At 46.2% G+C, this 23,683-nt stretch overlaps 1 protein-coding gene and 1 long non-coding RNA gene across 3 annotated transcripts in view; one reads left to right on the forward strand and one right to left on the reverse strand.

Annotated features, from left to right (window-relative positions):
• Positions 1-1,357: 1,357 nt before the first annotated feature.
• mvp (major vault protein) lies at positions 1,358-23,392 on the forward strand. 2 transcript variants are annotated; one of them, XM_071411634.1, is made up of 17 exons: positions 1,358-1,491; positions 4,260-4,429; positions 6,438-6,633; positions 6,957-7,080; positions 11,326-11,457; positions 11,592-11,686; positions 12,492-12,728; positions 12,917-13,042; positions 13,272-13,478; positions 19,266-19,501; positions 19,706-19,903; positions 20,096-20,240; positions 20,432-20,643; positions 21,359-21,475; positions 21,825-21,951; positions 22,139-22,327; positions 22,685-23,392. In XM_071411634.1, exons 2-17 carry the CDS (start codon positions 4,260-4,262, stop codon positions 22,805-22,807), a joined length of 2,634 nt encoding a protein of 877 aa, XP_071267735.1. In that variant the 5' UTR covers positions 1,358-1,491; the 3' UTR covers positions 22,808-23,392. The 2 variants fall into 2 exon arrangements, with proteins under 2 accessions (XP_071267735.1, XP_071267744.1); XM_071411643.1 differs by having other exon boundaries at positions 13,275-13,478.
• LOC139581687 (uncharacterized) overlaps positions 3,190-23,683 on the reverse strand; it is a 44,709-nt gene continuing 24,215 nt past the window's right edge. The window contains exon 3 of the long non-coding RNA XR_011676271.1: positions 3,190-3,724. This is a non-coding gene — a long non-coding RNA (uncharacterized lncRNA). The remainder of the gene's footprint in view (positions 3,725-23,683) is intronic.

The raw sequence follows: 23,683 nt of genomic DNA on the forward strand, positions 1-23,683 counted from the left end.
AGTTAATAGACCCTATGTGACATGAGATGTACTTTTATATAATGTTCATTTGGACTATAACTTTTCCCAAAGTTGGTTTAAAATCCTTATTCGGAGCAAGGTTAGTTTTTGAATGCGCCTTTGGGATTCTGGCAGCCCGGTGGAGAATGTATCGGAGAGTGCTTGGTCTCAGCCACTCAAATGTCGATGCCTGCGTGAAGTTCTCCACAACGACCTGCAGAGGTCATTCCAGGAGCCGCTCCGAATGGAGAAGGGGACGCCAAATGGTCACCTAACTGATGTCACCAGGGAGGGGCCAACAACGCCCCCAGACAGGCACTCCAGGTGAGAGAAGCTGACCACCTACTTCTCATCGCCAGCAGGTGAAGTCCCATGGCAGCATCCCGTGGAGTGGAACGGCTCTTTTAAGAGGCCCCTAACAACAAGGTTATTTTAAGAACCATCCACCATTGTACATAAAATTGTATTTTTGCCCCCAGATTATTTTATGTCTCCTTGTCGTTCTTCATTTGGAAGTTATATTTAAGTGAAATTTGGGAGCAAAGACCACACCTTAACCCTTCCCTCTCCCATTAACATCAGGTGAGCAGGACCTCTAATTAGGTTATACGACATACAGTTAGTATGATAACAATGGGAAAAGGTAACCTAGGGTCCAACCGCATGCGACCGTCTGCAAAAGATACCTGCATCAGTATAGTTGCCTAGCTGTGCAAAATGTTATTCAGCATTGATGCAATGACACAGTCGGTGTGCTGTGTTCGAAGCGACTGATGACGTGAAAGAAACCGAGCGATGGTAGCCTACCACAGGGTTATGCCGCGTTCGTGTACCCATCGGAACTTGGAAACTCGGATATTCAGGCTTGTTAACCGTTTGAAGTTATACACGTACCGCGTTCACCAGTCGGACATTCTACGTTTCCTTGTTCCGACTGGCACTTGAACGCAGCATTTGTTATAAAAAACATGTGTCACTACTGCGTCAATAGGTTCCTAGAGCAAAGGAACTAGATAGTACGAAACCCATTGTAGTATCAAGCGTATCTAGTACATTTATGAATATCTACATAACAGCAGTCGTCCAGTAAATCACGTTACTCGTAATCGTTCTTCCGGGATTGCTTCCGCATGGTTTCCACTAGATAGCCCAGCCACAAAGTTAAAATGGTCTATATCGTAAAAATTCATGAAAACAAAAAGTACTTTTTGGTCTTAATTTGAGGTTCGTGTTGGGCATGAGGTTGGCAGTGTGGTTAAGGTTAGGTTAAAATCACATTTTAAAGAAGAGAAATTGTAGAAATAGGCGGGGTTCATGACTTTGTGTTTGTGGTAACTAGTGACGACTCTTCTGCATAGCCTAGCCAGGCACGCCCACCAACCCACACAAAAGCGTAATAAAAGCTGTTAAAAAACAGTCGCATTGACCATCTGACTACAGACGTTTGCCAAGCTAGGAGAAGTGAAGAATTTGCTCAGTTAGTCAACAAAGGTAAGAAACTCGCATAGCTACTCTAGATTAGTTAGTAGCCATACTCCCGAGTGTCGCAGCGGTCAAAGGCACTGTATCTCAGTGCTAGAGGTGTTACTACAGACCCAGGTTCGATCCTGGGCTGTATCATAACCGGCCGTGATTGTGAGGCCCATAGGGTCGCGGGGTTAGGGTTTGGCCGGGGTAGGCCGTCATTGTAAATAAGAATTTGTTCTTAACTGACTTGCCTAGTTAAATAAATAAAGTTATGCTCTAGTAGTGGATAAGTAACCTTCTACAACGTGTGTTTGTGAAACAGATTATTCAGATTGCTCTTTCAATTTAAAAAATAACATTTACACCTCAACTTGGTCCAATGCATTAGGCTTACATTCTGAACTTTTGGAATCTGCTCTCAAGACATTTCAAAAGTTGCTAATAAAACGGCTAGAACAGAACTTTTCTTCCAAATGAAAATGCGTCATCCTTCCTTGGAGTTGACTGGTCACCGCAATTTAAGGGATACACAGTAACCGGTTTCCCAACAATATCTTAAGGCTACAGTCACCCTCCCGCTAAACAGCAGAGATTAACGTTATGCTCTTTGACTCATTCTGGAACATTTTATTTCCCACTGTGGTGTTCAATGTAGGACAAGCTAACTCTTCTACCGTTTGGAAGTTGAATGTCAGGCTTAGATTTTACCCAAGTTGAAAAGGGAGATTTATTTTGGAGACACATGCACACTTACATCTGCATTTCTGCCTCTGATAATGCTCTGTGTTCTAATGTAAAACATGTTGCTGTGGAGACAACACACTTCACATGCCAGATGAGTGTAAGACCATAAGCATGACTGGCCATTGCAATTTGAAATTAGGACAGAATGTATGTGTCCACTGCTGCTTAAAGCACTTGACCTTTTGTTGTGTACCATATGTGCTTTTGGTGTCATGGATGGCATTGTTTCTGTGAGATGGTGTGGGTGACGATGGTTACTGTACCTTCACACCTAGTACAGTACACAGCGCACACCTTATAACTACATGAGCTCAATGTACACGCTATATATATAGTACATGAGGTGTGTGTACTGTCCCTCTTGCTTGATAGTTCTTGAGTGGGTGGAGGCACTGGAATGTACAGTGAAATGGCAATAGTTTGGGCGTGCCAGTTTGAAAGGTGTGTGTCTGTATGACTGATTTGTCATGTGTTTGACACAGATGTGTGTACATGGTGGGAGTGTCCATAGTTTTGTCTTGTATAAAGAGACCTGTACTTACTTTTGTTCTGTCAAGCCCCTCTGTGTAACTATTACCAGGTCCAGCCAGTTTGCGTCAGTTGCTCAGTAGTGTTATTGTCAGGTGTATTTGCTCTCACAATTCAGGAGCGCTCCCACAAATGTATGAGCATGTCGGATATAGGACACTGTCCAATGGGAATATTTTTCTCTTGAGTTATAGCATACACTCTAGTAATAAAGAATAAGTCCCTAAATGCAGACAGTGGTGGAAAAAGTACCCAATTGTCATACTTGAGTAAAAATAAAGATACCTTCATAGAAAATTATTCAAGTAAAAGTGAAAATCACCCAGTAAAATACTACTTGAGTAAAAGTTTAAAAGTACTTGGTTTAAAATATACTTAAGTATCAAAAGTAAATGTAATTGCTCAAATATACTTAAGTAAAAGTATAAATCATTTCAAATTCCATATTAAGCAAACCAGACGGCACCATTTTATTTAAATGTTAGTTTTTGGATAGCCATGGGCACACTCGAACATCATTTACAAACGAAGCATGTGTCTAGTGAATCCGTCAGAACAGAGGCAGTAGGGATGACCAGGGATGTTCTCTTGATAAGTGTGTGAATTGGACAATTTTCCTGGCATGTTAAGCATTCAAAAATTGTCAGGGCAAAATGTATGGTGTAAGAAGTCCATTATTTTCTTTAGGAATGTAGTGAAGTAAAAGTATTATAAAAATGTATACCCCCCCCCCACACACACACACACACACACACACATCTGATAACCCCCAAAAAACAACTTGTATTTTTACTTCAGTACTTAGACAGTTATTACACCACTTAGCACAGGTAACAGTAAGCCTTGTCCTGAACTGAAAGACACTTTTCTTACACGTGTTTCAAAATACAAAATGGCAGAGCGAGAAGCTGCTTGAGAGGAGAGCTAGATAATGTCCTAATGGGGGATCATCTTTCACCTGGTCAGCACCTTCAGATCAGAACCACTGAAAGAAAAGAGGCAACAAGGGGAGAAACATTTAGACATTTTGGACATTTAACAGACTCATATAGAGGGACTTGCAGTCAGTGCATTCCACTTACGGTAAGAAGGCTACAGTCAGGGGAGGAGGGGGATGAGATTGAGATCCACACAATGAGTCAGGAGGTCAGTGGGTGTGTTAGACATTGCAGCTGACTTTAAAGGCGGGTAGAGACGGACTGATCTACAAATCACCTTGCATCATAAATAACTACGCAATATTATTTGTAGGTCAGTCTGTCACAATTGACCTATGATACATCATGGTTTTGATGCTCTCGAACATGGCCAGTGTCACCTTTAGGCAGTAGGGCAGGCTACTTCAGGGGTCTGTTCTGGAGGACATAACATTACTGCACTTTTCAGATAATCATATATTTGTTCTGTATCTTGTCTATCTGTCAGAATAGGAAATTGTGTCAGCTCTATTCATTATATTTTGGTACGTTTCACATCACTGAATAGACCCCTGTTAACTCTTTCCACTCCGGCCGTTCCAGATGACATTCAAGAATGGCGGGAGCAGAGGCGGGATGGACTTTATGGGGCTGGTGGATGCGTCAATCATCCGTATTCCGCCCCACCACTACATCCATGTCCTTGACCAAAACACCAATATTGCCCGTGTGGAGATAGGACCACTCACCTACATCAGACAGGACAATGAGAGGTGAGGAGTGTGTTTGTGTGTGTGTGTTTATCTGATAAGGTCTGCATGTAGTTTCCTAATTACTAGTGTGATTGGTTGTTTTCAGTTTCTTCTAAGCCTCCTGATGCCAAACAAGCCGTTTCTCTCTGTGGTTACAGCATCACACACTATTTGACAGCACACTTCGAACGTTACCAAATATCAAGTTTTTAATGGCACCTTTTAGGTGTTTCTTTACAGGTTTAGGTTAGTCAACATATGCCTTGTACAAACACGTTTACACTCCGTTCTGGACGACTGTGTGATCACGCTCTCCGTAGCCGATGAAAGACCTTTAAACAGGTCAACATTCACAAGGCCGCAGGGCCAGGCGGATTACCAGGATGTGTACTCTGAGCAGGCGCTGACCAACTGGCAAATGTCTTCACTGACATTTTCAACCTGTCTCTAACTGAGTGTGTAATACACACATGTTTCAAGCAGACCACCATAGTCCCTGTGCCCAAGAACACTAAGGTAACCTGCCTAAATGACTACCGACTCGTAGTACTCACTTCTGTAGTCGTGAAGTGCTTTGAAAGGCTGGTCATGGCTCACATCAACACCATTATCCCAGAAACCCAAGACCCACTCCAATTTGCATACCGCCCCAACAGATCCACAGATGATGCAATCTTTATTGCACTCCACACTGCCCTTTCACACTTGGACAAAAGGAACATCTATGTTCATTGACTACAGCTCAGCGTTCAACATTATAGTACCCTCAAAGCTCATCACTAAGCTATGGACCCTGGGACTAAACACCTCCCTCTGTAACTGGATCCTGGACTTCCTGACGTGCCGCCCCCCAGGTGGTAAGGGCAGGTAACAACACATCTGCCACGCTGATCCTCAACACGGGGGCCTCTCCTTTACTCCCTGTTCACTCATGACTGCATGGCCAGGCACAACTCTATCACCATCATTAAGTTTGCCGATGGTAGGTAGGCCTGTTCACCGACAACGATGAGACAGCCTAGAGGGAGGAGATCAGAGACCTGGCCATGTAGTGCCAGGATAACAACCTCTCCCTCAATGTGATCAAGACAAAGGAGATGATTGTGGACTACAGGAAAAGGAGGACCGAGCACGCCCCCATTCTCATCTGGGGCTGTAGTGGAGCAGGTTGAGAGCTTCAAATTCCTTGGTGTCCACATCACCAACAAACTGTCATGGTCAAAACACACTAAGAGTCATGAAAAGGGCACGACAGCCTATTCCCCCTTAGGAGACTGAAAAGATTTGGCATCTGTCATCAAATCCCTAAGTTCTACAGCTGTACCATCAAGAGCATTCTGACTGATTGCATCACTACCTGGTATAGCAACTGCTTGGCCTCTGACCGCAAGGCACTACAGAGGATAGTGCGTACCGCCCAGTACATCACTGGGGCCAAGCTTCCTGCCATCCAGGACCTCTATACCAGGGGGTGTCAGAGGAAGGCCCTAAACATTGTCAAAGACTCCAGCCCCCCTAGTCATAGACTGTTCTCTCTGCTACCACACGGCAAGCGGTACCGGAGCGCCAAGTCTAGGTCCAAGAGGCTTCTAAACAGCTTCTACCCCCCCAAGACATAAGACTCCTGAACAGCTAATCAAATGGCTTCCCAGACTATTTGCATCCCCCCCTTTTCCGCTGCTGCTACTCTGTTTATTATCTATACATAGTCACTTTAACTCTACCTACATGTACATATTACCTCAATACCGGTGCCCCCGCACATTGACTCTGTACCGGTACCCCCTGTATATAGCCTCGCTACTGTTATTTTACTGTTTAATTATTTGTAATTCTTTTACATATCTATTTTTTACTTAACACCTATTTTTCTTAAAACATTGTTGGTTAAGGGCTGTAAGTAAGCATTTCACTGTATGGTCTACACCTGTTGTATTCGGGCGCATGTAACAAATACAATTTGATGTACAGTATCGGTGTAGATTAGTGTGTCAGTCATTAGGTGACTGTATTGTCCCCTCCTTCCCAGAGTGCTGTTCTCCCCCACGCGAATGACCATGGTCCCTCCTCGCCACTACTGCGTGGTGCTCAACCCCGTCGCTCGCGACGACAACGGACAGGTGCTCTTCGACCAATCGGGACAAGCCAAGCTTCGCCATGCTGACCTGGAGATCCGGCTCACCCAGGACCCTTTCCCCCTCTACCCCGGCGAGGAGATCCAGCAGGTACTGTCTGTCTGTTAGACGTCAGCGCTAAAGCCTAGGTGTTAGCAGTGCAGGGTGCTAATGCAAGTCTTCAGGTGTCCGAGCAGAGGTTGCTCAGCACACAAGTGTGGTTCACTGAAACCCCTCCATATGATCACATTTAGCTAAAGCTTAGGCATTCACTTGGATAGATAATATAACTGTCTGGGACCTGGGTGCTAGCCCTGTTCTCCTGCTTGCCACAACTGTGTTAGCCTGCAGAGTTAAAGCCTAGGCATTAGAAGTTTGGAGAGTTAAAGCAATTTTATTTTTTATTTTTTATCTCTATCCCCACCCACTCCCAGAACGTGACAGCACTGCAGATCGTCTACCCAGACACTGCTCTGCGCCTGCAGGCTTTGCTGGACTTTGAGGACGTGGGAGGAGAGAAGAGGGTTGCCGGAGATGAGTGGCTGTTTGAAGGGCCAGGTGAGTTCTCTGGGTTCAACTCCTAACACATCAATTACAACTTTCCTTGGGTCCTTACACACGTTCATATTGATATTGATAAATGCATATTTTTGTTGACCAAATCAGAGCATCGTTTTAATGAGATGGCTAGTGCTCTTTCAATTTGTTTCTCATTTGACTGGCTGAAGTCAAATCCAATTTTATTCATCACGTGCACAGTTTACAGCAGGTATAAAAGGTGCAGTGAAATACTTTATTGCAAGCTCCCTCGACAGTGCAGTACAAATGTCAAGTAAAAAATAACAAGTAGTATGCAAGAAACGTAGTACATTCCAAACAGTATGTAGTACCCGATTCCAAACACAGCCTGGTTGTAAGAGGTGTGTGACTGGTTGCAGGGAAGTCAGACGCAGGAGAGCAGAACTGGGAAATATCCGGAGCAGTTTAATATGCAAGACCAACGGCATCCAGAACAACAAAATATGGGTACAAAGAACCCGTCGCGAACCAGTCAAAGTGCACAATCACTGAACAACAAACAATTCCACACACAGACATGGGGGGAACAGAGGGTTATATACATGACAAGTAATGAGGGAATGTAAACCAGGTGTGTGGGAAAACAAGACAAAACAAATGGAAAATGAAAGGTGGATCGGCGATGGCTAGAAGACCGGTGACGTCGACCGCCGAACGCCACCCGAACAAGGAGAGGAACCGACTTCGGCGGAAGTCGTGACAATACCCCCTCTTGACGCGCGCCGACACCGGCCTCGGGGACGACCCGGAGGGCGAGGTGCAGGGCGATCCGGACGGAGACGGTGGAAATCCCGCAGCATTGAAGGGTCCAACATGTCCTCCACCGGAACCCAGCATCTATCCTCCGGACCGTACCCCTCCCACTCCACGAGGTACTGAAGGCCCCTCGCCCGACGCCTCGAATCCAGTATGGAGCGAACGGTGTATGCTGGGGCCCCCTCGATGTCCAGAGGGGGCGGAGGAACCTCCCGCACCTCAGACTCCTGGAGCGGACCAGCCACCACCGGCCTGAGAGACACGTGGAATGAGGGGTAATACGGTAATCGGGGGGGATCTGTAACCTGTAACACACCTCGTTCAGTCTCCTCAGGACTTTAAAAGGCCCCACAAACCACGGACCCAGCTTTCGGCAGGGCAGGCGGAGGGCAGGTTTCGGGTCGAGAGCCAGACCCGGTCCCCAGTGCAAACACCGGGGCCTCACTGCGGTGGCGGTCTGCGCTGGCTTTCTGGCGCAGCACGGTGCGCTGAAGGTGAACATGGGCGGCATCTCATGTCTCCTCCGCGTGCCAGAACCAGTCGTCCACCACAGGAGCCTCGGTCTGACTCTGATGCCAAGGAGCCAGAACCGGCTGATTACCCCAGTACGCACTGGAAGGGAGAGAGGTTAGTGGAGGAGTGGCAAAGCGCGTTCTGGGCCATCTCTGCCCAGGGCATGAACGCCGCCCACTCCCCCGGCCGGTCCTGGCAATAAGACCTCAGAAACCTACCCACATCCTGGTTAACTCTCTCTACCTGCCCGTTACTCTCGGGGTGAAAACCCGAGGTAAGGCTGATCGAGACCCCCAGACGTTCCATGAACGCCCTCCAGACGCCCGAAGTGAACTGGGGACCCCGATCAGACACTATATCCACAGGCACCCCGTCGTGCTGGAAGACGTGTGTAAACAAGGCCTCCGAGGGCTGTAGGGAGACCGGGCAGAGGGAGGAGACGGCAGGACTTGGAAAAACGGTCCACAACGACCAGGATCGTGGTGTTCACCTGTGAGGGAGGAAGATCGGTAAGGAAATCGACCGACAGGTGCGACCAAGGCCGTTGTGGAACGGGTAAGGGGTGTAGCTTACCTCTGGGCAGGTGCCTAGGAGCCTTACATTGGGCGCACACCGAGCAGGAGGAAACATAAACCCTCATGTCCTTAGCCAAAGTGGGCCACCAGTACTTCCCACACAGATAGCGCACCGTTCGACCGATGCCTGGATGACCAGAGGAGGGTGACGTGTGGGCCCAATAGATCAGCCGGTCACGGACAGAAGACGGAACGTACAGACGCCCAGAGGGACACTGTAAGGGAGTGGGCTCTGCACCTAATGCCTGCTCAATGTCCGCGTCCAGCTCCCACACTACCGGCGCCACCAGGCAGGAGGCCGGGAGTATGGGGATGGGATCCATGGGCCGCTCCTCAGTGTCCTACAGCCGGGACAGTGCGTCTGCCTTCACATTCTGGGAACCTGGTATGTAAGAAAGGGTGAAAAACATGGCCCACCTTGCCTGGCGAGGGTTCAGTCTCCTCGCTGGCCGGATGTACTCCAGATTGCGGTGGTCAGTCCAGATGAGAAAAGGATGTTTAGCCCCCTCAAGCCAATGTCTCCACGCCTTCAAAGCTTTGACAACAGCCAACAGCTCCCGGTCCCCCACGTCATAGTTTCGCTCCGCCGGGCTGAGCTTCCTCGAGAAGAAGGAACCGGGGCGGAGCTTCGGTGGTGTACCAGAGCGCTGAGAGAGCACGGCTCCTTTCCCAGCCTCGGACGCGTCCACCTCCACTATGAACGCCAAAGAGGGATCCGGATGGGCCAGCACGGGAGCCGAGGTAAACAGAGCCCTCAGGTGACCAAAAGCCCTGTCCGCCTCAGCCGACCATTGCAAACGTACCGGGCCCCCCTTCAGCAGTGAGGTAATGGGAGCCGCTACCTGACCAAAACCCCGGATAAACCTCCGGTAGTAATGGGCAAACCCTAGAAACCGCTGCACCTCCTTTACCGTGGTGGGAGTCGGCCAATTACGCACGGCTGAAATGCGGTCACTCTCCATCTCCACCCCTGAGGTGGAAATGCGGTACCCTAGGAAGGAGACGGACTGCTGGAAGAACAGGCATTTCTCAAACTTGACGTACAGGTCATGCTCCAACAGTCGACCAAGCACCCTGCGCACCAGGGACACATGCTCGGCGTGTGCAGCGGAGTATATCAGAATGTCATCAATATCCACCACTACACCCTGCCCATGCAGGTCCCTGAAAATCTCGTCTACAAAGGCTTGGAAGACTGATGGAGTATTCATCAACCCGTACGGCATGACGAGGTACTCATAATGCCCTAAAGTAGTACTGAACGCCGTCTTCCACTCGTCTCCCTCCTGGATACGCACCAGGTTGTAAGCGCTCCTGAGATCTAGTTTGATGAAGAAGTGCGCCCCGTGCATTGACTCAATCGCTGTGGCTATGAGAGGTAGCGGGTAACTGTACCTCACAGTGACCTGGTTTAGGCCTCGATAGTCAATACACGGGCGCAGACCTCCTTTTTCTTCCCAAAAAAGAAACTCGAGGAGGACCGAATGAACCCCTGATGCAGGGATTCGGAGACATATGTTTCGAAGACTGCCCGGAAGCGGAGGGTGAAATCCTCAATGGTCCAGCGCCGCATCTCCTTCTCCCCACACGGCGTTGGCCCACTCCAGGGCTTTCCCCGAGAGGCACAAGACGAGGGCGGAAACCCTCTCACGGCCCGAAGGAGCCGGGTGGACCGTTGCCAGGTAAAGATCCAGCTGCAACAGGAAACCCTGGCAGCGTGCAGCCGTCCCATTGTACTCCTGGGGAAGGACGAGACGAATCCCACTGGGACCGGGTGCGGGGGGGGGGCGAGTAGTGGAGGTGCTAGAGGAACTCCCTGTCTCTCCCAGCGGTCCATGGTTTGGAAGACTCAGTCCATGGCGGCGCCGAGATGGTGGAGCATCGCCTCGTGCTCCGGGTCGCCCTCCTCGACCCCTATACCAGGGGCACCTGCTTCTGCTGACTCCATATTCAGGTGTGGAATTCTGTAAGAGGTGCGTGACTGGTTGCAGGGAAGTCAGACGCAGGATAGCAGAACTGGGAAATAACCGGAGCAGTTTAATATGCAAGACCAACGGCATCCAGAACAACAAAATATGGGTTCAAAGAACCCGTCGCAAACCAGTCAGAAGTGCACAATCACGTAACAACAAACAATTGCACACACAGACATGGGGGGAACAGAGGGTTATATACAAGACAAGTAATGAGGGAATGTAAACCAGGTGTGGGAAAACAAGACAAAACAAATGGAAAATGAAAGGTGGATCGGCGATGGCTAGAAGACCGGTGACGTCGAACGCCGCCCGAACAAGGAGAGGAACCGACTTCGGCGGAAGTCGTGACACTGGTTGCCTAATAATGCTTCTTTAACCCCTGACCCCTAACCCCCCCCCCATAGGGACGTACATCCCCAGGAAGGAGGTGGCGGTGCTGGAAACCATCAAGGCCACAGTGATCAGAGAGAACCAGGCCATTCGCCTCCGAGCGCGCAAGGAGGGAGTGGACAGGAGCGGAGTCCGCAGGGTCACTGGTGAGACACTTGTACTGTATTTTATATATTTTTTGTACATATAATGTATGTACACAAGTAGCAGATGTTGTATCGCTATCATACACAGACGTGCGCACACACCTACCTAGCTGAGTGATTCCCTGTGTGTCCAGGTGAGGAGTGGCAGGTGAGAAAGGTGGGGGCGTATCTACCAGGGGCTCATGAGGAGGTCCTCGACATCGTCAACGCTTTCATCCTCACTGACAAGGTAACACCTCTCTCCTCTCTCGCCCTCACTTTATCCAGAACTCCCCACCTCCCTCCTTCTCTCTTACACTACCTTTCCCTCCCCTCCCTCCTTCACTCTCTCCCTCTTTTTACCAAGCACTCCTCCTCTCTCGTCACCATTTACTTCCCCACCCACCCTCCTTCTTTCTCTCCCTCTCTTTGACATATCACTCACCTTCCTTCTCTCTCCTATATCTCTTTGTATTAATGCCAGAATGTGGGGCTCAAACGGGTGGGGCAGTCCTGAATGATGGGTCGCCACTGAGCATGCAATAATGTAGCCTAAATCAAGAGTAGGCCTATTGTTTTGCTTGCAGATAGCCCACTCCAAAAACCCGCCCGCGGAGGTTGTGAAATATGAATATGACACTCGCATGCTTTTGAAGATAGGATTGGTATTATTTTATATCGGTATCATGATGACGATAAGATCCTATGTCTTCTTCCTAACGAGGTGGAGTGAGGTTAGGAAAGGGCTGAAATGTGGATAAAAAATTATTGTTACAGCAGTTCCACACATCCCTGTGGGAAAAATGTTATTTGTATTTTATTCTGTTATATTCTTACTATAAAATATGTCTGACTGGATAGGTTTGTCTTGTCTGTTTTAATAAACAAAACAACGGACTATTGATTTGAATGGCACAGCCATGGCCGCACTGACCCGTAACATAGGCCTAATTAAACTCCATATGCTCTTCTATTCTTTTGAAAATACATTTTATTAGTCTTATGATGTTTCTTAGGACCTGCCTAAACTAATTTGTTGTTTTTTTCACTCTCAGAAAGCACTGCATGTGCGAGCAATACGGCCATTCCGTGACGCCGGGGGGCGGGACCGGCGCACTGGGGAAGAGTGGCTCGTTACCATGGCGGAGCGGGAGGCACACATCCCGTCTGTTGCCGAGGAAGTGGTGGGAGTGGTCAACGTGACCACGCTGAGCAGCCGTCAGTACTGTGTGATCCTGGACCCGGTGGGACCAGACGGTAAACCACAGCTGGGTCAGAAGAGGGTGGCCAAGGTGAGACTGAAAGAGAGCTCTGTGTTTCACTCCTTTGTTTGGTCAATTGTTTGTTGAGTCACTCATTGGTGTTTTACACACTGGTGAGGAAGTTCGGTGACTTCTGTTTGTTCATTCATTCGCCTTTGTAGCTTTTAGTCACTTCCCCAATGAGCTCTAATTTAACACTGCTCTCTCTCCTCTCTCAGGGTGAGCGTTCGTTCTTCCTGCAGCCCGGGGAGCACTTAGAGGAGGGCATCCAGGACGTCTATATTCTCTCTGAGGAGGAGGGCCTGGTGCTGAGGGCCGTAGAGGCCTTCAACGATACACAGGAGGTGAGGTGAGGGAAGGGTGGAAGAATTTAAATGCAGATGGGAGGGGAAACAAATGGACCTTAGTCAAATACAACGACAATCCTAAACAGGACTGTCTGGTTTGGCTGGTACACAATCCATTCAATGTACATTCGGTCCTTTCACACTGTCTCACTCTTTCTCTCTCACTTTCCCTCCCTCTCCTTATCTCTCTGTCCCTTCTCTCTCTCCCTCCTCTCCTCTCTGCTAGCAGGAGGAAGAGGAGGATGAGGGGGAGGAGGAGAGGGCCAAGCTCTCTCGGAGGGGTGGAGTCCAACGTCGCCCCGGTGACCGCTGGATGCTACGGGGACCAATCGAGTACGTCCCCCCGGTGGCCGTGGAGGTGATGCTACGGCGACAGGCCATCCCATTGGACGAGAATGAAGGGATCTATGTCCGAGACATCAAAACAGGAAAGGTGAGTTTTTACCCAGCAGAATGTTTGAAGACAGGGGCTACGTCCCAAATGGCAACTTGACCGTTAAGTTTAGGCAATCATTTTGCCAGATAAGGTTTGGGATAGGGTTAAACTGAACATGACAGTACGTTTTTCACATTAATTCAGACTGGTTAAGGTTTGAAATGTGCCTAGCACTGGGATTGAACCGACCATTTTCAGAGCCGTTGCTCACAGTTTAACTAGATGGTAATATGCGCTCACATTGCCCCTAGTGGACAGTATCCCTCCATGTCTTGGGGACCAGGGGCCTCATTTATAAACTGTGTGTACATACATAATACACCCCGACATGTGCGTGCTCATATTTTCACAAAAGTTGGCATTTTATATTTTAAAAATCTTGATGTGAGACTGTGCTCACCTCCCCGCAAACTTTAGACCATGCATATGCACATCTGCTAGTGGTTGAAATATTGTATTGCAAGTGAGTAGGCTATTTTGTGCAAATGTGGGATATGATGAAAATTAAAAGCAGGAAAGCACAAACAAGAATTCAGCCATATGCCGTTAGTGAGAAGAGCAAAAATCATCCGATTTTTTAATTTTTTTAATCTAAAATAATTAAGACCTAGAAATCATTTTATTTTATCTTCATAACCATTGCAGAATAAATTACTCATATTTTCTGGCTGTGCTATGTTCATATTCCCGATGTAGCCATACAACAAATTACCGTGCGCATCTCTCACTTAATTGGACCTAGTAAATTAGATATAGCCTATATGTTTATCAAGTTTTGCAATCCCATAGGCACCACGGTTTATAATATAGAGTCAAATTGAACAGGTAAACCGCTTATATTTTGAAGTAGGCCTACTGTATGCTTCTGTAATTGCATTTTTGTTTTAGTAGCCAGGCGTAGACAACGTTTCAGAATTTGCGGACAGTCCATGTTTTAGGTTGGGGAAAAGTCGATGCGAAACATTGTTGAATTCAAACGTTCTGCTGACAGGTCCACATCAATTTTGACACCGTCCTTTGCCAGATACAGTGTAAATTACGCAGGTTGACATTTTGTAATGAGTCTGGCCCTGGAAGCAGAACTGAGTAGTTTCCGCTAGATGGGTCAGCTGCATAATCAAAATTGACTATTGTTCAAATTCATTAAAACAAAAATGTACTTTTTGGTCTTAAATTTAAGATATTGGGGTTAGCAGTGTGGTTAAGGTTAGAGTTAGGATTAAAATCAGATTTTATGACTGGCTTTGCCAGCTAGTGACCATTCTGCAGGGCTGCTTCCAGTCCAACTCAAAAAATGCCAACCTACAGTTGTAGTTGAAGTTTACATACACTTAGGTTGGAGTCATTAAAACTTGTTTTTCAACCACTCCAAAAATTTCTTGTTAACAAACTATAGTTTTGGCAAGTCGGTTAGGACATCTACTTTGTGCATGACACAAGTCATTTTTCCAACAATTGTTTACAGACAGATTATTTCACTTATAATTCACTGTATCACAATTCCAGTGGGTCAGAAGTTTACATACACTAAGTTGATTGTGCCTTTAAACAACTTGAAAAGTTCCAGAAAATTGTCATGGCTTTAGAAGCTTCTGATCGGCTATTTCAAGGCCTACCTTCAAACTCAGTGCCTCTGCTTGACATCGTGGGAAAATCAAACGAAATCAGCCAAGACCTCAGAGAAAAAAATGAAGACCTCCACAAGTCTGGTTCATCCTTGGGAGCAATTTACAAACGCTTGAAGGTACCACGTTCATCTGTACAAACAATAGTACGCAAGTATAAACACCATGGGACCACGCAGCTGTCATACCGCTCAGGAAGAAGATGCGTTCTCTCTCCTAGAGATGAACATACTTTGGTGTGAAAAGTGCAAATCAATCCCAGAACAACAGCAAAAGACCCTGTGAAGATGCTGGAGGAAACCGGTAGAAAAGTATCTATATCCACACGGTTTGCAACTGCACATGCGGACCAAGATACAAGATACTTTTTGGAGAAATGTCTTCTGGACTGATGAAACAAAAATAGAACTGTTTGCCCTTAAGGACCATCGTTATGTTTGGAGGAAAAAGGGGGATGCTTGCGAGCCAAAGAACACCATCCCAACCGTGAAGCACGGGGGTGGCAGCATCATGTTGTGGGGGTGCTTTGCTGCAGGAGGGACTGGTGCACTTCACAAAGCCCTGACCTCAATCCTATAGAAAATGTGGGCAGAACTGAAAAAGCGTGTGCGAGCAAGGAAGCCTACAAACCTGACTCCGTTACACCAGCTCTGTCAGGAGGATTTGGCCAAAATTCACCCAACTTATTTTGGGAAGCTTGTGGATGGCTTCCCAAAACGTTTGACCCAAGTTAAACTATTTAAAGGCAATGCTACCAAATACTAATTGAGTGTATATAAACTTCTGACCCACTGGGAATGTGATGAAAGAAATGAAATAAATCATTCCTTCTACTATTATTCTGACATTTCACATTCTTAAAATAAAGTGGTGATCTTAACTGAGCTAAGACAGGGAATTTTTACTAGGATTAAATGTCAGGAATTGTGAAACTCAGTTTAAATGTATTTGGCTAAGGTGTATGTACATTTCCGACTTCAACCGTATATAAATTACTGCAAAATATTAACTTTCTGCCAACACAGTAAATATACCGGTAACTTATGTAAAATATTTGACAGTATGCCTATGGATAGGCTATTGCTGTGCTATATGAGCACGGTATCGTTTCCTATTAATCTCAGAGCCTATACCATGGCAGGACCTAGAAACAATCATTTATTGGTCATCAAGTCTTTTGCGTTTAGCGTACTTTTAAATTGTATCGCATATACAATCAATCTTGCTGAATGCACAGACAGTCACTCGCCATAGGCAGCATGCATGTTTAATTTGAAAAAGTCTGCAAAATATCAAAACATTCTGCCCACACCGCTACAGAAATGTGATCCTAGTTGCCATTGCTCTTTTAGAAACTGCCATGGCTTAATTCCAATTTATATTGTAAATAACGGGCGTTATTTTCAACATTAAAGGTTGAACGGAGGGCGTTATCCAGGCTGAGTTTTAATGCTTGTTCACGCACGCAGAGTTTTACGACCGGTCTGATTTTATAACGAGAAACATGCATATTTATAGTATGGTGTACGCCAAGTACAACATTTTTGTAATTTAATAAAATACAAATATTTGTATTTTTTATTTGTTTTCAGAAATGGCACACGTAGAAATTGTGTGACATTTTTAAGCAACGATTATAAATGAGGCCCCTGGACAAAAGTCTAATACTGCAGTGGATCTGGTGTGACCTGGCTGATTCTCTATAGTGCTTGGGCACCTGACTGTCAAACTCATTTTTTTAAATTTTTTTTTACCATTTCCTGCAATTCCACACTGTTTCTGCAAAAGGGGAATCCATATGAACAGAATACAACTATTTATTCGGTTCTGCCACAAGAAATTATATTGAACTCGAGTACTCAAATTATTTGAGATTATTTTTAAACAAGGCCAGGAAAAAAAAGTGTGCATATATCTATATGCCAACAGTGCGCAACAATGGCTAATTTATCATAACATTACAGATAACCAATCCTAATGGCTAAATTGCCCCATATACAGTATTCAGTCAAAAAAAAACAAATTTGAAACATCCATTTTAAGATTAATTTATTGAAACCGTAATATATCAACTGGTTATATTATATTTTGGAACACAATCTTCAAAAGGAAGTAGCCTCAGCAGTTGCGCTTGCTTGTAGAAGCCTGTGGTTGTTCAATGGCATAGCCTTTTTTTTTGTTAATTTAGCAGACAAAGATGCTCTTATTTCCCGAGCCCTTATCACAGTCAAGACACACCTATTTTATAGTCGTTTAACAGAATAAAATAGAACAACGCCACCGCATACAATCTCATTCTAGATGATTCTGGGCTTCCAACTCTGTGGCAACAGTTTGGGGAAGGCCCTTTCCTGTTTCAGCATGACAATGCCCCGTGCACAAAGCGAGGTCCATACATAAATGGTTTGTCGAGATCGGTGTGGAAGAACTTGACTGACCTCAAATCCACCGAACACCTTTGGGATAAATAGGAACGCCGACTGCGAGCCAGGCCTAATCGCCCAACATCAGTGCCTGACCTCAATAATGCTCGTGGCTGAATGGAAGCAAGTCCCCGCAGCAATGTTTCAACATCTAGTGGAAAGCCTTCCCAGAAGAGTGGAGGCTGTTATAACAGCAAACGGGGGACCAACTCCATATTAATGCCCATGATTTTGCAATGAGATGTTCAACTAGCAGGTGTCCACAGACTTTTGGTCATGTAGTGTATTTGATGCAATGAGGGTAGAAATTGTTTATTTGGACGATTATTCCATACAAAGCAAAGCAGAACTGTTTCATCGAGCTACAAAAATCCTGTGCTTTTTTCCATTTTGAGCGTACAGACAGCTTGGCCGCATAACTGCGAAGCGGCTGCGGTCCGCTCGCATATGGGGCTCAGTCAGGGCTGTTACTTTTGTAACTGAATGAAAACAACATTTTAACTGATTTTAATGTTGGGAAAATATATGATGCAAATGCAGAATGGTGTTAAATGCCTCTAAACAGCTTGGAGAAATTATTTCAGATTTAATCATGTAATATTAGGCTTACTGATTATTTCTCAGTATCTTCTTGTAAACTGCTCATTTGCGAGCCACCGGACATGCAGTTTTCTGCAAAGGTGCAATCTTTTTTCAGCTGGTGGAAGGTTACTTTGAGTCAGTGGGAGAATCTCAATTGCATACGGCTTGCGTCCTCTCTCCTTCTCGAAACCCATTGGATGAGAAAGCCAGCAAAGCCTAATCAGACATGCCTGTGCTCACCATGGTTCTTACAGGCAACATGAACTGGTGCACACCTCTCAAATGATATGTAACAACACTGACTGAGTGCATCGGACATGAAACGATGATACATTTGTAACGGCACAACGAAATGGATACGCCATTTTATTTTGCAGGTACCTTTTTTCATTTTAAACACCAGTGGTGCAACTAGTGCTTTCTAATGGCACTGAACCAAAACTTTCCAGTGGGCAAAACATTCATCTTGAGGTGACGTGGAGCGTGTGCAAAATGCAATCTGTTAAAGGTGCAATATGTAGAAATCGCTCCATTGGTTGCTAAAATTCTAATAGGTCTCCTAATTTTTGTTTGGCAAAACAAGCATTATTATCTAAACCACTGTGAAATATCTTTTCAGTAACCAAAAATATTTGGTTTTTGAAAAATATTTTTGAAGCTGTTTTACAAAACCGAAAGTCAAAGATGCAAAAATTAACAGGAAGCGTAGAAATAGCACACAGAACAGATTTACGCTTCTTAGACTTGCTTTCAGTGAGAATGACCGATCTATCTATAACTCCCACTTTTGCTGGGTCGCCCAAAAAGTTACATATTGCAGCTTTAATTATTATATAAAACAGACATGTATTTTAATATAGACTAGCTAAAAAACATGACTAATCATTGAAAATGACATGGATACTTTTCTGGTATAAAAGTGGGATTGCACCTGCTCCATTGCTCAGGTGCCTATGATATAGTGCACGATTTACCAGGGCCCACAGGACTCTGGTCAAAAGTAGTGCACCATGTACTGTAGGGGGGCCATTTGGGACATACGCTAAAACACCTGATTCAAATGATCCAGGGAATCCATTCACCTGTTATTTAACAACCTTAAATCCCCACCCACCTCTCACCCTCCCTCTCCCCCATTGGCTACCTGGCTCTAGGTCCGTGCTGTGATTGGCCACACTTACATGCTGACGCAGGACGAGGAGCTGTGGGCGAAGAATCTGCCTCAGAATGTTGAGACCCTCCTGACCTCCACAAAGGAACCCCTGGCTGACCGCTCTGACCGCAGAAAGGAAGTGGAGATGAAGGCCCGGGACAAGACCGAGGTGGTGTCCTACAGGGTTCCCCACAACGCTGCTGTGCAGGTCTACGACTACAGGGAGAAAAGGGCCAGGTAAATATGGCTGACAGGCAGACGGACGTGGAGGGACAATGACACTGGCCCTGTCCAGAAACAACCCATAAAACTAGCCTTTCCAAATGGCACCCTATTCCCTATATAGTGCACTCTTTTCACCAGAGCAACATTGGGCCCCTAGTGTAAACTTTTCCCTTTCGCCCTCCCTCTCTCTTCCCATCCCCTCCTCCCCTCTCTCAGGGTGGTGTTAGGGCCAGAGATGGTAATGCTGGGTCCTGATGAGCAGTTCACCGTGCTTTCCCTGTCGGGGGACAAGCCCAAGAGGACCAATGTCATCAAGGCCGTGTGTCTGCTGCTGGGGCCGGACTTCTTCACTGACATCATCACCATAGAGACGGCCGACCACGCACGCCTGCAGCTGCAGCTCAGCTACAACTGGTAGGGTTTGTGGGTGGGGGGAGGGAGGGAGGGAGGGGCGTATGTGTGTGTGCTTGAGAATCCTCTGCGATTTGGTCTGTTTCTCTGTCTCCCTAGTCTAGTCTGTAGGCCAGCTGATGTATTTCATATCGCTCTCTCTCTCTCTCTCTCTCTCTCTCTCTCTCTCTCTGTCTCTCTCTCTCTCTCTCTCAGGCACTTTGACCTGAAGTCTCCTGCGGACCCGTCCCAGGCTGCGGCTCTGTTCTCGGTGCCAGACTTTGTGGGGGATGCCTGTAAAGCCATCGCCTCCCGCGTCAGAGGAGCCGTCGCCTCCGTGCAGTTTGACGACTTTCACAAGGTCCTTCCCACACCTCAGTCATCTAAATCTGCACTGTTCTGCCTTTTCAACGCACTTTTTAATTCTACATGGCCTCCTGCCCTTAGCGTTTGTAGTTTAGGTAGGCCTATGGAAAACGTAAGCCAATTGATTCAAAGACAACAATAACACCCCGTGCTTTAACCTCTTCTTTAACCCCCTCCACTCTACAGAACTCCAACCGGATCATCTGCTCCTCTGTGTTTGGCTTTGATGACAAGCTGGCAGTGCGTCCAAGCCTGTGCTTCCACCAGAACAGTCTGGTCATCAGCAGTGTGGACATCCAGTCAGTGGAGCCGGTGGACCAGAGGACCAGAGACTCCCTGCAGAAGAGTGTCCAGCTGGCCATCGAGATCACTACCAACTCCCAGGAGGCTGCCGCACGGTAGGACACAAGACGCACGCACACACACGGGGGGGGGGGGGGATTTCCCCCTCTGAAGCCATCGAAGTTCAAGGCCGACCGTGGTACTGCAGGAATTGTTAGCATAAAACAGGATCCCCCCATTATAGTGAATGGAAAAATGTCTATCTTTGTATACAAAATTTGAAGACAATCATGACTTCTAATACACTAGATATATTTACTTGAACTAATTTATTTTAAAATCTCATTATAGAAGTTATAAGAATAATTTGTTTGCTAATGGCAGCCTGCAATACACCTGTCTACCTTCAACTGTAGTTATTTAACGAAAGTTGGCACCACTGAGCTAGCCTGCAACTCACTTCTTGGAGTAGCTCAAGCTGCACATGTTATGTCTCCATGAGACGCCATCTTAAGACTTCATTTGGCTTCAATGCGCCTTCACACAGGAATGAATGGTGTCACGTGATCGATGGCTTTGTCCATATGTCATTGACAAACACGCACGTGCACACACACTTACAGGAGCAATTAGTGTTAAGTGCCTTGCTTAAGGGCACATTGACAGATTTTTCACCTAGTTCGGCTAAGGGATTCGAACTAGTGACCTTTTGATTACTGGCCAACCCACTCAATTTCTAGGCTACCTGCCAGCAGACAGACACACACTGTTCATTTTCAGATTGGGTTGTTTTTGCAAGCGTTAACTTCTCTCTCCCCTCCCTCCCTGCAGCCATGAGGCAGAGCGTCTCGAGCAGGAGGCACGTGGTCGTCTGGAGAGGCAGAGGATCACAGACCAGGCGGAGGCAGAGAAGACCAGGAAAGGGCTGTTGGAGCTGGAGGCCCTCAGGTGACCATTAATGCTGTGCCGCTAACACTAACGAATGTTAGCATCGCTTATGGGAAATGTAATGGCAGGGGGATAGCATTAGCATAACGCTAACACATGTTAGCATCGCTGATGGGAAAATGTTATGGCAAGAGGCTAGCGTTAGCGTCATGCTGTTCTTAGTAGTGTGACTGTGAAGTTGTACCGAATAAGATTTTAGATCAGAGATCCTAACATAATGCTATTGTGAGTTGTGTGAATGCGGAGGTTAGATATGTGGCGCTGGGGTGAAGAAGTTTCCCCAAGGTACAGCTCTAGGATCAGTTTTCCCAACCTTAACCAGCTAACAGTGTGTCGTTGTGTGTTGCAGTGCGGCGGTGGAGAGTACAGGGGCAGCCAAGGCAGAGGCCCAGGCCAGAGCAGAGGCAGCCCGTATCCAGGGAGAGGCAGCAGTCAATGAGGCTAAACTGAAGGCTGAAGCCCAGAGGATTGAGGCTGTACGTATCCTCTTGCTGTGTGTTCTACATTGTGTAATTCTGAAACAACCAGTAGTTCACCTGTAATTGCTGACCTGTGTGTGTGTGGGTCTGTTTTGTTTGATAAATGTTTGAAGGTGTTCTACATTGTGTAATGCTGAAAGGTTCACATACTACGTGTAGCTGACCTGTAATTGTGTGTGTGCAGGAGGGCGAGCTGAACCGTCTGTCCAAGGCGAGGGAGCAAGAGCTAAACTATAAGTCAGAGATGGATCGTTTGGAAGTGGAGAAACAGCAGAAGCTGGCTGAGATAGAGAGCAACCGCTTTAAACAGCTGGTGGACAGTATCGGCGCCGACACCCTGCAGGAGATGGCCAGAGCCGGCCCCGAGCTACAGGTACATAACTCCTGACATACCATAACACCTTCATATTTGTGCTACACAATACATTTTGTCTGAACAAAAATGGCTTCTGGAGAATCCTTAAGCTCTTGCTCTGGTCAGAATCGTTCTGTAATGTTTTACGTTACTGTAACGTTTCACAGAGCAGGTCTGTCTTTCTCCCACACAATCTCAATTTAAATAAATGAGCTATATTAGCGTGACAAGACATTATCAGGATGTATAAGATACCGTTTAAGATATTGGAACTGGAACACGGGATCTTATTCAATCAGTTATAACGGAAAGGAACAATTATCATAGTAAATGTATCATCTCTCTCGCTTTCTGTCCTTCCCTACCCTCCCCCAGGTCAAGCTGCTCCAGTCTCTGGGTTTGAAGTCCACCCTGATCACAGACGGCTCTTCTCCCATCAACCTCTTCAGCACAGCCAACGGCCTTCTGGGAGCTCTATCTAAGAGCCCGGGCCAGTGAGAGGAGGAAGAGAATATGAAGAGGAGGAGAATGTCCAGTCTGAAAACATCCCCTACAGATGTAGGATTTCTGATTGTTTATCCATTTTGTCTGATGTAGTAACTGACAATTTAAGGATATGATATGGATGACGTGTGTGTGTGTGTACACATAGCTGTGTGTCTGACTAAAGACGTCCAAGTGAACATTCCCTTGGTTTACATGCTTGTTTTTTTACCCATCTGTTTGGTGTCGTTGATGCCCTATAAAGTGCTGTCCAACTCATGTGTTGCATATCTCTACTAACCGGAATGCTGGATAGTAAGGAATCTTTCCTTGTCTGAGTTTTGCAAATTTCTTTCATTCATTTTTTGGTCCATTTTATCAAAGAAATTAAAGCATGAGTTTTCCCCAAAACATTAATGAGTGCCAATTCTTCCGTTTGTATCCATGTTCTTTCTGTACACACATCACACAATGGATAATGTGTCTCAATCTATTTGAATAAATCATATTTTTGCAATTACCACCATGCATCGAACTCTTCATCTACAGCTTATGTGTTTAGCTTATTCAGTAGTAACTAATAAAAACACCATTAAGCTACATGCTTTGGCCTGACTTATTTATTACAGAGCTCGAAAAATCTATTGACTCAAATTGTATCATATCATTAATTGAAATGACCATTGGACAACATTACAAATCTTACTGATTGCACCTTTAATCAATGATTTGATACTGATTACGTTTTTATTAGAAGACCACTGGATATTTTAGCACAGATTTTTTCCCCCTCAACTTGATAGCCTATTTTCGACAATCCCAATGCATATATGACCACGTAGAACAAAATGTGGTTTAGCTAAAGATAACGTTAGCTGGTAACGTGATCAA

Source organism: Salvelinus alpinus, chromosome 1 (genome assembly GCF_045679555.1).
Source record: "Salvelinus alpinus chromosome 1, SLU_Salpinus.1, whole genome shotgun sequence".
In the NCBI taxonomy this organism is placed as follows: Eukaryota; Metazoa; Chordata; class Actinopteri; order Salmoniformes; family Salmonidae; genus Salvelinus; species Salvelinus alpinus.

Bases quoted from the DNA above. Each gene is read 5' to 3' on its own strand.
- mvp (XM_071411634.1), top strand. From the start codon at position 4,260: ATGACATTCAAGAATGGCGGGAGCAGAGGCGGGATGGACTTTATGGGG. The intron at 11,687-12,491 runs GTAACACCTCTC...TTTCACTCTCAG, and splicing joins CTTTCATCCTCACTGACAAG to AAAGCACTGCATGTGCGAGC. The intron at 19,502-19,705 runs GTAAATATGGCT...CCCCTCTCTCAG, and splicing joins TACAGGGAGAAAAGGGCCAG to GGTGGTGTTAGGGCCAGAGA.